The sequence below is a fragment of the Ischnura elegans genome, chromosome 3, assembly GCF_921293095.1.
Source record: "Ischnura elegans chromosome 3, ioIscEleg1.1, whole genome shotgun sequence".
Taxonomy (NCBI): domain Eukaryota; kingdom Metazoa; phylum Arthropoda; class Insecta; order Odonata; family Coenagrionidae; genus Ischnura; species Ischnura elegans.
The window spans coordinates 84,543,304-84,557,816 of NC_060248.1; the positions used below are offsets into that span (position 1 = coordinate 84,543,304).

A 14,513-nucleotide genomic window follows, 5' to 3' on the forward strand; every position below is an offset into this window, starting at 1 on the left:
TAATTTATGGTAATTTTTATTATGTTCCATTTCATTCAATTTTATTTAATATGAAATGGAAAAGCTTCATGAGCATGTGAGGGCATGACTGAAAAGGACTGGTGCATTTTTTGTAGCATAACATCTCTGTATAAGCACTCTTCTGGCTATGAAGTATTCTTCTGATGAAAAATACTGGACGGAATAGCCTTATGGTCTATCATGAAAATTGATGGGTATCATAGCTGTATGTCTCTTCCTTTCAGTATTTAGCAGCATATCTAAGAATGTGCTTTGTCAATCAAAGTAAAATCAACCATTGCCAAAACTGACATTGGGATCTACTTGGACACCACAATCAGGTAAGCTAAACCCATTGATACCATAATTAACATGCATTTATTTTTTTATCATGGTTAATACAGTTTTAAATGGCCAGTAACTTGATCAATCAATTCCACAGGACCTGGTCCAATTCCTAAAACTGTAGTCGTTCCTGGAGATACTTGTGTCCTTCCTGCATCACAAATAGGACTGACAACAAGTCCAAATTGATACGCATCATTAGCAAGTCTTTGTAGCTCTTCAAATTCATCACATTTAAGCACCACTTTTGGTTGCCCTGTCTTACACCATTTCTTCAAAACTAAGGGCTGTTTCTTGAGAGAGACCTCATATGCATTGACAGCAGCATGCGCACACTGAAAAGTTACAATTAAACCAACATGAAAAACCATCCATAAATACAATCACACTAAATTCTTGATAATCAATAGCAACGAAAAATTCTTGGCCCCTCGAGGATATAAGAGGAAAGCTTTTGTGTTGACCATCAAGTTATAAATGATATCTATATATATAAAAGAAAGTCGAAAATCGTGTTAGTTAGAACACTTATAACTCGAGAACGGCTGCACAGATTTTAGTGACATTAGGCTCTTTGGATTCATCTCAGCCCCGGATAACATATAGGACATTAAAAAATAGGAAAAGTTTACAAAAAAAATTCAACTTTATCTTAGAGATATGTTTTTAGGAGTTGATTGTTAAGACGGTCAAAAAAATAAGATTTTTTTTCGTTTTTACTAATGTATTAACTGATCTTTTTAACAATATTTAAAAAAAATTTAATGTTCAAACATGTTAAAAATATTAAAGTAATATTAAAATAGCATTAAAATAATTGAATAAGAGGTAAGCTCAGCTCGAATTGAGTTGTCAACAAACACATAACATAATGTGTGTAAACAAATCTCCAAGCAATTGTTGATTATCAGTAATGTCCGTGTACTCTGCATGAATTCAAATCTTTTAACTTTGTTATAAACGAAGACGAAGTCACCAACTATCTATCTGAATATTTAAAGTCCTTGGACGCACCTGGCTTAACACGGCACGATTTACAGCTAAAGGTAGGCTCTGTGTTCATGATCTTTCAAAACCTAAACCAACCAAAACTATCCAACGGTAGGTGTTTGGTTATTAAAAAAACTGATAATGAAAGTGATTCACGCCACTATACTCAAAGGAAAATTCAAAGATGAGGAAGTTCTCGATCCGAAGATTCCATGATCCCAACTTATATGCCCTTTTGAGCTTAAAAGTATTCAATTTCCAATTCGTGTTGCATTCGTGACAACGATTAACAAATCGCATGGTCAGTCTTTCAGTTTTTGTGATGTTTGTTCTCATGTGTCAGTGAAATCCCATGATTTTCTCATGGTAAATAATATGTGGTATTTTTACGAGTCGGTAAACCATCCGCTGTATGTCTTCCTTCGCTTCAAGGGCGAAGCTAATACTGGCAGGTCTGTAGGGTATAGAAAACTCGCCAAGGTAAGCGAGAGGTGTGGGGCCCTCCCAAGACATTTTTTTAGGATAAAAGGTTCAAAATGGTAGGTTTTGCGGCTGTGTGAACAGTTAAATATTTTGTGACTCATCCGTCCCCCTAATATTAACAACCAAATATTTTATAAAAAGATTCTCTGAGCTTTTGGGGCGTTTTAACCCCCAAAAACCCCCCTCGCTGCGTCCCTGCTTCGCTTCGCTATTTTTATTTAGCTTCATTCGCTTTATCTTGCGCCTGATAACAAAACAAAAACTGGTGTATATCAGAAGGCGCTTGACGCAAGACATTAAACCCGAATGTGTAGGGCACACTGTGGTGCGTCTACGCATGCAGCACGTTTACGCAATGCATTTTTCCAAACAGAGATACTATAACTGGCGCGCCTAAAGTCATTTGATACGAATGCTGCTTCAAAGGGGCTTTTCTTATACTATTTTGAGCATCAGTCAAGCGTCGGTCTAGCGTTGCGTTAACCTGCCCCGTGAACGAGCCAAGTTTACGCTACGGACTTAGACCTAAAAACATTTTCTTACGGTTAATAACACAAATAGCCAACAACTGAATGCGTACACTTTTTATTTCATCAATATTTTCTCATTTAATTTATAATAAATCAAATATGATCAAAACGATACAGCCGCTCTTTTTTTTATAAATGGTGCAACTAAACTATAAGTTCATTGAATGTTAGGCGGTACGAAGTTCGCCGGGTCAGCTAGTACATATATGAAATTAAATTAGCATGGAGTGGATTGGGGCAACCAACTTACACCCGAAATGCAACTCACAGTGCATTGACGTTTCGGTAAACTGAAAACATCAACTATTATGTACTTTCTTAAGCCGTTTTTAGAACTGTTATTATTAGATATATAAGTTAGATATACAAGAAAGCAAATGTCTACGAAAAATATTCCGGAATTTTTCCCCTTAAATGAATTCCCCAGCCTTATGAATGAAAACTCAATCATTTGATGTCTCGCTATGAGAATTAAACATTAACAATTAGTCATTCTCAGTGAGTCTTAAACACGTATAAAGCTGTTTTAATTGAGTCCTAATCAGTTGACATTTGAGCCTCATTCTCACCGTTGTACTAGTAAGTGCTCCTGTCCCTTCCTCTCAATACGTATTTGTGTGTTTTATGCATTAATTCTGTACTCTATGAATATACGCCCGGGAAATGAAGACTTTCCATGGAATTTTGGCTGGAGTGCTTCAAATTCAATGATACGATGGTAGATTATGAGGCTAATCCACAATTGAGTTCGGGCTGAAGAATGGAGTGGTAATGTTCAAAAGGTTTAACTAGATACAAGAATTCTGGACAATTGTTAATATTCTAGCTTTACTGTAAGTAATATAAACGTCCATCTCTTCCACTGTTTGCTTTAAGATTGTTCTAGATATAACGTTTAAGTATTTTCTGAGGAAAAAATATTTTACCTGAGCGGCAGCTTTTCCTTTGCCCATTTTTAAGTCATTGCGAACAACAACAACAAATTTGTATTCTCCCGACGCTGCAATGTCACACTGAATTGGGAATAAATCAGATTTCAAAGAAAAACATAAGTAGACTCCAAAATAATGTGTCCAAAGCAATTCTGGTTTGATAGTTTACTTACTATTGATCCTTCCACTTTCATTTCTGGCTTCTTCATCGTGTATCCTCGAGCCATAGCAATGCATAGACCAAAGGCAATTCCGGATATAAAAGTAGGGTTGATTAGACTCGTCAAAATTGTATAAGTGTCAATCATTTTTTAGAATAAATATAAGAAAAATGTTTCGCACTAACAAACGGAAACACCGGTTGTCGCGGAACACGCGGGTATTTCATGAAAATAGAAAATAACACTTTCGATTAAAACTATCGATTTTCAATCGATATTATCGATATTTTCTCATTCGATATCACTCGGACAATCGCTTGTGGTCTTCACCAGTCTTCACCCATCTTCACCCGGGGCCCGGGGGTTGCACGACCCGGTTTCCGAGCCAATCCCAGGGTGCGGTCCAATGAATGCTACTTTCGCTACCAGACGCTACAGACGGAAGTGCTCCGGAGCACCGGTCCATAGGCGCTACGTTCGCTACGAGAATTTCTTTTCGGACCGGTCAGGAGCGAAGTCAAGATGGCGGAAATGAACGAGGGTGGGCAAACTGGGATTATGAAATCGAAGATGAGGTTTTAATTGCGAATTGAGGTGACTATGATCATTGAATATTAATAAATATGTTTGAATATCATTAAAATGAATTTTATTTTTCAATACCGAGGCTCCAAATAGTAAAGGAAGAAACTTTGGACTGTATTTCTCACACCAACCCTCGCCTACCCTTCTCAATGAAACTCATTACCCTAGTAAAGGAAAAAGTAGGTACTCTACCGTTTTCCCAGTTGAAACATATTAACTTATAATGGCTAACGACTATTAAAAAACACTAATCTATTTCATGTATATCCTATTTTTCTTCAGATTTTAATTTATGGAATGAGTAAATTTGTCGATATATGTTCTTACAATCCTTTCTTTATATTAAATGCCCCTTTTAATAATTTTTGTTGCCTTTTGTATGTAAAGGCTGCTTCCAAAGACATTTGAGTTCATTTTGGGGGAGATACGAGAATGTTTGTCGATATTTAGTTCTTGCTATATATTTATTTAAATCACAATTAAATTTACATCTATTTACTAAGTGCGTCTACTCCGTTACTTCGTAGTCACATATATAGGAGAAAGGCGTCCACATTCAGCGTCCATCATCTGCAACGTGAGTAAACTCTCCATTGCCTCAGTGCATTCCCTTCGAATTTCCGCCAAAAATTGACTCGCTCCTCCGCTGACCCAAGTTTTCAGGGGAGCGTCTGGAGCTGGTCCGGAGCGAGGCGGGAAACGGGTGTATGACGTTTGCCGTGACGTCACAGCCTAACCTGTAGCGCTCCGTAGCGAATAACGGACCGCTTGGTGGCGCTCCGAAGCATTGGTAGCGTTCAACGGACCGCACCCCCAGTCTGTCCGCACCAGTGGCGGTTCTGGATTACGTATTTTAAATGGGAAAAATTCTTAAAATTTTAGTGTATCCAAGGGAAGTGCTCTTTGAAGTCCGTATACATTAATGCAAGTCCCCAGTATTTTGTTACCCAAATTTTAGTTTGTGCCGAATCATAAGAGAGTATAGAGAAATACCTAAATTGGAAATTTTCATGTAAGGAGTTGTTATCGTACAAGGTTGAAAGTTGCTGGGTGCAAATCCTGGGTGAAGTCTTTAGACACACATGCAATTATTAGCAGGAAAAGGGAAGAAGGAATTGCCCCCCGTATTTATTTAATATTTCCTTTACCTTTGCAAAGGGGAATTAACAATGAAGAACATTGGCAAATGGAAGGAAATCCAGGTGGCAGCACTAAGTTAGGTGTCATGGCCGAATAAGGAGGATCGCCCACTTTAGTACGTTTGTTTGTGTGGAACAATAACCTGCGAATACCCGAGTTTTATGTTCTTATTGAAAGCGTCATTGTTCTTATTGACAATTGCATCTATAAGGGAATCCAGGTGACAGCACTAAATTAGGTGTCATGGCCGAATATGGAGGATCGGATGCATTAGTACGCTTGTTCGTGTGAAACTGATGAAACGTTAGCCGGCCAGCACTATACCGTTTAGCCGAATATAAATGGCCATTATGATGAAAAACTTAGAAGGAAAAGTTCATGAGCAACAAAATGTGCGGTGTTTATGATTGCACCGACCAGTGTGAGACAAAAGCTATCTCTCTACATAGATTCCGCAACACCCCTAATTTGGGAAAGAAGTGGGAGCACGTCATGAGAATGGGCAAGAGTGAGCTAGCATGCTAGTGTTATTTAAGAAAAAAACAAGAAAGGGTCATAGAGAAACATATGAAGGCATGACACCTTCATTGTATCATTTAATGCCTACTTAAAAATTGTTCGCGTAAGTATGGAGGTGTCAGAGGATGAGATGAAGACGGAAAGAAGGTTGAACAAACTTGCAATAACTATCAATGAATTTTCAGATATCCAATAAGCCAGGAAAGTTAAGGTTGGGGAAATGATTCGAATCGCGACAACTGAGAATTATATGAATATTCCCGGCCGACTACCCACCAATTGCCGGGACTAAGTCTGCTTGAGACAAGTAATTTCTCCCAAAGTCGCACAAACTTTTCCCAGGCGATCCCCCCCACGATCGCCGAGACATCTTCCGCCCGGGGGCCCGTCAAAACCAAGTCGGCCCTTAAAACATCTGTCTCTTTCTCATTCAATAACTAGGCCCTGCTCTTCCGAATACGATGCGGTGCGAAACCCCGACGTTTCTAAGGCCTGCGTGCTTCGTTGGGTTAAAGGATTTCTCGAGTCGCTTTGCCCAAATGGCCAAAATTCCGGGGCCGAGGCACGGAGACCCTCGCGCGACCCGTCTCTTATGTGAGTAGATGCCTATCATATTGTTTGATGATTTAAAAAATGATATATCTCTTGTAATGATGGTGGATAAAATCGTCAAACAATACACACGAAAACGGAAAAAGAAGCACCAATTTTCTTCTGAAAAGCTTGTATCTCGTGTGACATGCCATTAATAACGCTTGTGTGTATGCTAAAGCCCATTGTAAGAACCAAATACTCCAACAGTGCTTCAACCATGACAGGTTACAGCATTCCACCTCATAGCCCTCAACGAGGGACCTCTTGATGTCTCTATTGAACTCCAAAACGTCAGATGTGGAGAAAATTACTTCATCCATTATTCACAACTGAGATTTACCATATACATCAGTATTCGCTTCACAAAATTGCTGAAAACACATCCGTTTCGCACACCGCTAGGCTGTAGCATTAGTAAACAAACCGGCCGATCCTCCATGTCTCATTTCTGAAATTGGCCACCAGATGTCAGCTACTTTGATTCCTGTTGCCACCCAGGCGGGACTCAAACCCGCGACCTTCGGTTTGGCAGTCGAGGACTTTACCCCGCCGCCACCGAGGCCGGCGAGAACATGTGCTCTTCTCACGCGTAACCATGGTGAGGCTTGGTCCGTGGTGAGCTCTATCCTCTCATTGTATCCGAAACAACATTCAGGTTGAATCACTAATGCCGGGTCTACACTAGTAACTTAAGTGACTACTTAAGTTGGCTCTGTATTTAAGTTGGTAGTGTAGGTGTCACCAGCTTCATTTAAGTACACCTCCACTTAAGTCATCTTAGAACCCAACTTAAATTGCGTAGGCAACTGTTTCCGCACGGTTGAAGCTCTTCATGTGTTGTAAATGGCACATAAAACCCATCTCACATCATCCCCTTGATTATGTTCTAAGTTGTGCTGTATTGTATGATGTGGTTATTGAGCGTTCTATTTCGTTAGTTAATTTCTAGTGTTGGGGATATTAATTCGACTAATTTATTTTGTAGTGTTTCTCATATAATTGTTGGTTTTATTTCCGTGAAAACTAATTGCTATGCCTGTTGCTCACGGCGAAACTCGATTTATAAAACTTAGAAACGTTTTAAGGAATTTTAAGACTGACAATGAGACGACGGCAGAGGATCCGGTAAAACAGTTTATTTTCCATGGTGTCATAATCGAAAATATCGTAAACGAATGCACTCAGTAACTTCCCACACACTGTTATTGAAACTATTGCATAGGGCTTTAATGTTAGTCCTAGGGATGCCGAGGGAGATAAGATGTGGCGATTTCATTGGACGTGGGAGGAATTAATGGTTGAAATTTAACATCAATGGTTTTAATAAAGCAGAGGAATTTGACTAGCAATAAGTGTTTTTGTTTACGTTATGAATATGTCATTCCACGAAGTCACACTTAGTAATTCTAAATTCCTCTGACTCCATCACCTCTCGCCATATAGCGTTCCCTAAGGAACTGAAATCGGTCTTTCCTTTTAACCTTCTGAATCCAAAATGGTTAATTCACGGAGTTTGGAAGTTTATTTCAAATAACAGTCGCTTTGGATCAAAGAATCACTAATTGCTCTCCTAGACCTTCATCTGTCAACATAACTGTTTCCCGATATAGACAATCACGGTGCTGAAGTCGACTTAAAGCTCAAGTGTAGCTACCGCACCACATATAAGATTATATTTAAGTGAAGTCACTTAAGTTAAGTGTGTAGTGTAGACAAGGCATGAGCGAATAAGGCGGAATCTACGGCGGATCAATACGTCATTCCACTGTAGCCATCAGTTGGTTGATACCGCGACACACCAGCGAAAAATTGTACATGGAGTTATATACCGGAATAGAGTTATAAGTGAACTATATCTAATGGCATGGTGTTTAAAGGTTAAGAATTCTTCATTCACGATCATGATCACAAAATCGGAGCGAACATACCTGCGCTGAAAAATCACCAATTGTCAATTGAACATGGGCAATATTGCTCGCATTGTATTTATCTCTGCAGATTTTTTACGCTGGTTAATATTTTTTCATTTGCAGTAAGGGAAAACATGAATATATCCAGATGAGAATATGATGGATGTAAAAATGCTAATGGATATAACAAGCGTAACAATATTATATATGATATGCTTTATTTTTTCGTAGCGTACAACTGCTACAACTCCTCCATCCTGGGATACGTAGGTAAATCCAAAGATATTCCTAAGTATCAGAGAATATCCTTTGGTCTCAAGTGCATCACAATTTAACAGGTAGGAAGTTGAACATTTATTATGGTTTCAATTTTGCGATGAAAAAGAGCTTGAACGACGACTTGCTCCAATGGTTTTGCAACCGAATTTACCGCTTCACGGAGGTCAAACAGGTCGTACAATTGCCGCGCTGGGCGCGTGTTTGACAGAAGAGTGAGAGGGAGCGAGTTGAGTTACAATATTTATGCAGAGGGCAAGGGGAGAAAATATGGGAATGAATTGATTGAAAAGTCGTCGACAGTGAAATTTTAAGTTATTGGTGAGCCCGTGCCAAAGTTAATACGGACGATAACTTATATGTTAATAAATTTGTGATGTATGCCGTTGATAGGGATTATTTTTTTTTCGATTCCTCATAGATCATACTGTGTTTTTATCTTTTTTCCCCGTTGTGCCAAAGGTTTTCTCTTCCCCAATAAGTGCGATGTCACCCGGCGATCTCTGTGCCATCCAGTAAGCTGAATTTTTCTTTCTTTTTTGTGCAGAATCGGATTTGTTTCACTTCCTAATGATGTCACTGAGGTTGGTTAAGTATGCGTTCTTTGGTAATTCATTGTAGATTATTTCGTCTTCAGTTTTCAATCATGCAGTGCGTAAGTAAGTTCCTTCTCTTTTACATGTTTGAATTCAATGAATCAGAACTGAGAGACATGGGAGTGTCGGGGATATTGACGTGGATCCTCACTTGAAAATCACGAGGAAGTACGAAGAAACAGTTCGTAAATTGGATGGGCATTATGGTCTAGGTATGATTGGTGTGTTTTATTCTCCCTGTCGTACTTGAAAAGTTATATTTTCGCAATGAATTTGGACATATTGCTTTGGGAAAGGGTTGTATCTGTGCATTTGCAGATGATAACCCAGGCTCATTAAGTCAGTAATGATACCAATTATTTTTGTTGAATTTGTCGATAATTTGATATAACATGATCGGGAAGCCAAGTAGAAATGTGAAATTATTTTTGCTCAATTTATACCCAAATCTTGAGTATAATACAAATGGGCAAATACTATTAAGGCCTGGTTACATGATACATTAACACGCACGGGTTAATGTCTACATGTATGAACGCCAAAATGCACCGTATAACCACCCAAATTGTGCGAATGCATGCACAGGAAATAGAACCTTTTCTAATTTGGTTCATGCATTCGTACATGTTCCGTTCCTATCCTCAAAAATCAAACGGGCATTAACTCATACATGTTAATGTATCGTGTAAACAGGCCTATAGAAATGCAGTAATGCTTGTAGTCTGTCAGTTAATATTATTTAGGCTGTAATATTTTTCAGCAATATTTGCTTTAAGTTACATTAAAATGAAATAGATATAAACAATGATATTGTTGGTCAAATTACGTTTGGCGAGGGGTACAGGCCGGTTGATGTAACTCTTGTTGGGCTTATAACAGTAAAGATGAGAATATTTCATGTAATAAGCTGAGTGTTGATGCGTGCATTTGAACTTGGTGATAATGTAGAAGGCTCCACTGTCGTAGTAATTTACACTATTGCCTACAGTTCAACTGTGGATGTGTCTTATTCCCCCCTCCATGTATTTACCCCTCCTCATAGACGTACTTTTCTCCATAAATCTACTTTGGAATGTGCTCTGGGATACAAACACTCACCATCAGATGTCCAACCTAGTACACACTGCTATCCTCAAATTCCAACCCTTCTCCTCACACAAACCTCTCCTCGGCCATCCAATCACCCTGTTCAAGCTTTCATAACCCTTCTCCTTTCAAAAGCTTCCATTGATTTTTTTCTCTGTTTGACTAAGTCAGAATCAAATGCCAAGCTATCAAAAACAAAAGGCAAAACAAAGACATTGTAATAACCTTTACTGATTAATGCTCCACCGTCATAGTTGACTCTGTCAGTTACCTATCAGTATGCAACAGATTTCTCTCAGATTCCTAATCTCTCCTGTCTCTGACCAAAACTCAAGCTTTCACACAAAATTTACTGCTCTCTTAGAGGCCAAAAGAAGGGGGTGTGACATCTTGGTGGGTAGTGCTTTTCTACTGGTCTAAGGGCCTTGGGTTCAACTCCTTTGTGAAGCCTTTCATACAAAATAATCAAAGTGCAAGGTGGCCCAGGGAATGGAAAGGCTATCCTCATAGTTAGAGGTAGGAGATGTCTGACTCAGTCAGTCAGACATCTCATTTCTCTAACTAGCCCAGATTACTCCTCTTTCGATCTATATTCTACCAAAATTATGCAAAGGAGACAACCCTGGACACCCTATTGTCTTTTCCCATAACTCCCCAACAGAATGCATCTCAGCCTTCCTTCTATCTCCAACCTTTTGTCCAGTCTCTTCCTACTTGTATAAAATATACTCATGATGCTCTTTCCAAGCTAAATTCTGCCTCCCTCCCTTCCAGTCAACCTATTACCATGGCTACAACAGATGTGACTTCCCTATGCTCTTCATTTCCATTTTCATAAGGCATTGCTAATCTCTCCTGCTAACTTTCCTAATGCTCCCCTCCATGAATGCCCAGCAATGTGGTTTCACCTTTTTAATGTAGTATTTGATGAATTTTTGGTAATATGAGTTAATTTTTATAATAAAAAAAATAGTTGCAGGAGTGCCATTGTGCTCCTGGCACTTTTAGCGAGAGATAAGAGGAGCGTGATGGTGCTCCCCGGCAGTCAAAAGGGTTAAGCTAATCTTTTTATGGGACTTATTCCCTCAAATCCCTCCTGTCTCAGGTATGTGGATGACATATTCCTTTTTTTGGACCCATGACACCAACTGTCTCTTTATACTTTTGTATCTTTCACCTCTTCCATTTCCAACTCCAACATCACCTACATCACATAGAAATCTCTCTGTCAAATTATAAATTCAAAACTTCTGTCCACATAAAAGCCACTTGTAAGCTACAATATCATACACCTGCCACCCACCCCATACCAAACATTTTATCCCTTATTCTCTTTCCAAAGGAGGCCGTAGTATCTGTAACAAAGATGATGACCTGCAGTCTTTTCGTTTCTAATCTACACACCTCTTTCCTCTGTCTGAAGTACCCAGAAACCCTCCTCTGCAAATAATTTCTGTTAAAACCTTGTATTCCTCAAGAAATACGGGCCAAAGAAAGCATCTCCCCACTATGGAACACCTACTTTCTGAGTGCTCAATCCCTCCAATGAATCCTCCAAGATTTTTTCCCCATTATTATCAACCACAAGTAGACTTCAACTTTAATATCCTCACATAACATTTTGAAGACAACCTAATTTAAGCTTCATTTTGATAACCATTATCCTGCTTCTCAAGCCCCTGCCATGCACCACCATACCATCTCACCCTGCATATGCCCTCATTGCAAAACCAGCCCTCTTTTCTCCCCACCATAAAGTCACTTCGAATGTTCCCTTTCCCCTTCCAGGTCTCCACAAATGTCATTTATGTCCTCAAGTGTAATCATGACCCTGCTTTCTATGTGGAACAAAGCACCAAGCCTTAAAATATGTGGATAAACCATCACCAATCATGCAGTACATCAACCTCCCTAGCTTCCATCTCCATATCAAAATATGCCTCAGTGCATTACCCTCTTCAATGAATGCTTCCTATCTCCTCTTCCTATTCAATGCAATTTTCATGGGAGTTTATTCAAAAGAATACCCTCAAAGTTTTTACAAAATTATCATTAAACATTTTAAGGATTTATGGTGGAATATTATGTGAAAATTTCAGATTCATGCATCTGATTTCAAGACCATAATCCTTGAGGAAGGCTTCAGCTGATGCACTATTGAAAATTTTCATTTTAAATAATTATTAACAACTAAGTAACATAAGATTTCTTTCGTTGCTGAGAATACATGGATAAGGCTTTAGTAATCCTATTATGCAGCAATTACTTTAGATACTGGGAGATTGCTATTGATTTGATTATTTCAGATCTACTTAATCCTTTCCTTTTGGTCCTTTAAGTTTAAATATCCAGTATGTATAAAATATTTGTGAATGGCTTGGAAAATTTTTATATTTTGATGAGATTGAATTTGATATTTTGCACTCTTATCTGAGGAAATAGTGCTAGAATGTGGCAACTGGAATACATCTTTTATATGACCTAAATATTTTCAAGGTGATTTGCACTTTCAACCATGGCAATGTTAAAATTCTAAGTTTGCCTTATTTGAACTTGCATATTATTTTCGCCACTATTCATTACTATAGCCTTCGTATTTGCATTACTTTCAAATAGAAATTTTTTGAAAGTGATTTTTTAAAATTTGACTGGTTTTGGTCTTCAAACCTTTAACCAGTTGACTGCAAATCATGTCTCTTGATGAGGTCTTCACTTAATGCCAGTGGTGGGGCATTTTGATTGGCATGCTCATCTCTTTCCTGGAAATTGGAATGTTGTAAATTTAATTAATTAAAAGAATTTTTTAAGAATTTATTTTAAAGAATTAATTCTTATTGGAATAATCAATTTTAAGTCAAAATTTAGAGATACAGTACACTCCCGATTATCCGGGGTAATGATGGGGAGAGATGGCACGAATAATCGGAAAACACGGATAATCCAAACTTTCAGTTAAATGTCTTTTAATGTTCATAATTTACGTAAAACAAACAATATATTATTATTTATGCAGTTATTGTGTTGCTTTAGAGTGCTTCCAGGACTCCTTGAGAGCTTTCTTCGCCAGTTCGCGATCTTTTTTTTTAGCGACGATAGCGTGGATGTACTCGTATTATTAATGCTTTGTGTATGGCCTGGTTTCGAAAACCACGCATCCGTGGCTGTGTGATAATGGATACAGGAAAAAGGTTTGCACGAATGCTTCAAAACCACTGCTTCACGTCGCAAACTACACTGTCAGGCACTACGCCACGTACTCGCGTCTCACACAAGTTGCCCGGGTTGAAACTGCTGCGGGACTTGTATCCGTGATCAAGGAGCGCGGTCGCGCACTGCGAGGCTTGGAAAACAGGAACACGGTGCTCCCGTGAATGCAACTAGAGCGCGATCGCTTCCGTTTTACGAAGGGGATTCTAACGGAAATGATAAGCCCCGTATGTCCTAGCATTGATGCAGTAATTCTGGTGATTTTGCGTAGGATTTTTAAAAACAAAGATCGCGGAAAAATTGAGCGAGAGTGAAAATCATGCACGGATAATCCGCAACCCGGATAAACCGCAGCCGGATAATCGGGAGTCTACTGTACTTCTGTACTTTGAATACTATTTCAATGTAATTCGTAAGAAAAAAATACTGTCCATTTTTGGGTGGAACACACTGCAAAAATCTACAGATGAAGTAATAAACACAGAATCTGTACTCTATACATTCTAATACAAAAATTGGATTATGTTAATGAATTATTTTTCAGCATTGGGTGTAATTCGTTTAACATTCAGTTTATAATTAAATTGGTGAAGTAGGATTAGGAACCTTAGGTACTACCTTTGTTCATAATATGTAGTTTTAAACTTGGCCAACAGAGGAATATTTGAAGGATGAACTCTATGATCAATGCATTTTGCTTTTTGCTTCAGTTAAAAGGCAGCTGTTGAGATACCAGAGCTCCATAACTGGCCTTTTTCCTGTCCTATCTACTGATGAACATGTTGGTAGCGTCCGAGAAAGTATTTATTGTGCTGCTGCCGTATGGAGTCTTCATCAAGCCTATCGGTTAGTTTTATTCATTTCATATTCATTATCCTTTATATTATTTCATATAAGTCCACATTTACCTTGAAATTTGGTTACATTAATGAAGGCTGCCTTGTTTATAATAGTAATATGTTTTATTTTCCCAAAATCCAAGGTACATTTGTCAAGGTATATTTTTATTATATTAAATCATTCACAAGGTATATAGATATGTTTTTATTTAATTAGCTATTATATTGATTTAGTTATTCTGTTTTAATTACCTTATTATGTAATCATTGCAGAATGAGTTGGATTATATCCATGTCGAATTCTTTTATTTTTTTCCATA

General features: G+C 38.3%; 2 protein-coding genes across 3 annotated transcripts in view; one reads left to right on the forward strand and one right to left on the reverse strand.

The window, feature by feature from the left end:
- Positions 1-359: 359 nt before the first annotated feature.
- On the reverse strand, positions 360-3,709 carry LOC124156097 (peptidyl-tRNA hydrolase 2, mitochondrial-like). Its single transcript, XM_046530420.1, has 3 exons — positions 3,454-3,709; positions 3,275-3,361; positions 360-680 (listed from the first exon to the last, which is right to left on the reverse strand). Exons 1-3 carry the CDS (start codon positions 3,586-3,588, stop codon positions 396-398), a joined length of 507 nt encoding a protein of 168 aa, XP_046386376.1. The 5' UTR covers positions 3,589-3,709; the 3' UTR covers positions 360-395.
- A 4,963-nt stretch (positions 3,710-8,672) lies between these two features.
- The window catches only part of LOC124156094 (probable phosphorylase b kinase regulatory subunit beta), a 61,531-nt gene continuing 55,690 nt past the window's right edge, over positions 8,673-14,513 (forward strand). For both annotated transcript variants that reach the window (XM_046530415.1, XM_046530416.1), the window contains exons 1-4: positions 8,673-8,786; positions 8,928-9,049; positions 9,167-9,273; positions 14,065-14,200. In XM_046530415.1, the coding sequence (XP_046386371.1) occupies positions 9,036-9,049; positions 9,167-9,273; positions 14,065-14,200 (257 nt within the window). In that variant the 5' untranslated portion in view covers positions 8,673-8,786; positions 8,928-9,035. The remainder of the gene's footprint in view (positions 8,787-8,927; positions 9,050-9,166; positions 9,274-14,064; positions 14,201-14,513) is intronic.

Bases quoted from the DNA above. Each gene is read 5' to 3' on its own strand.
- LOC124156097 (XM_046530420.1), bottom strand. From the start codon at position 3,588: ATGATTGACACTTATACAATTTTGACGAGTCTAATCAACCCTACTTTT. The intron at 3,362-3,453 runs GTAAGTAAACTA...TTCCCAATTCAG, and splicing joins TGAAAGTGGAAGGATCAATA to TGTGACATTGCAGCGTCGGG. The intron at 681-3,274 runs GTAAAATATTTT...GTAACTTTTCAG, and splicing joins AAGGAAAAGCTGCCGCTCAG to TGTGCGCATGCTGCTGTCAA.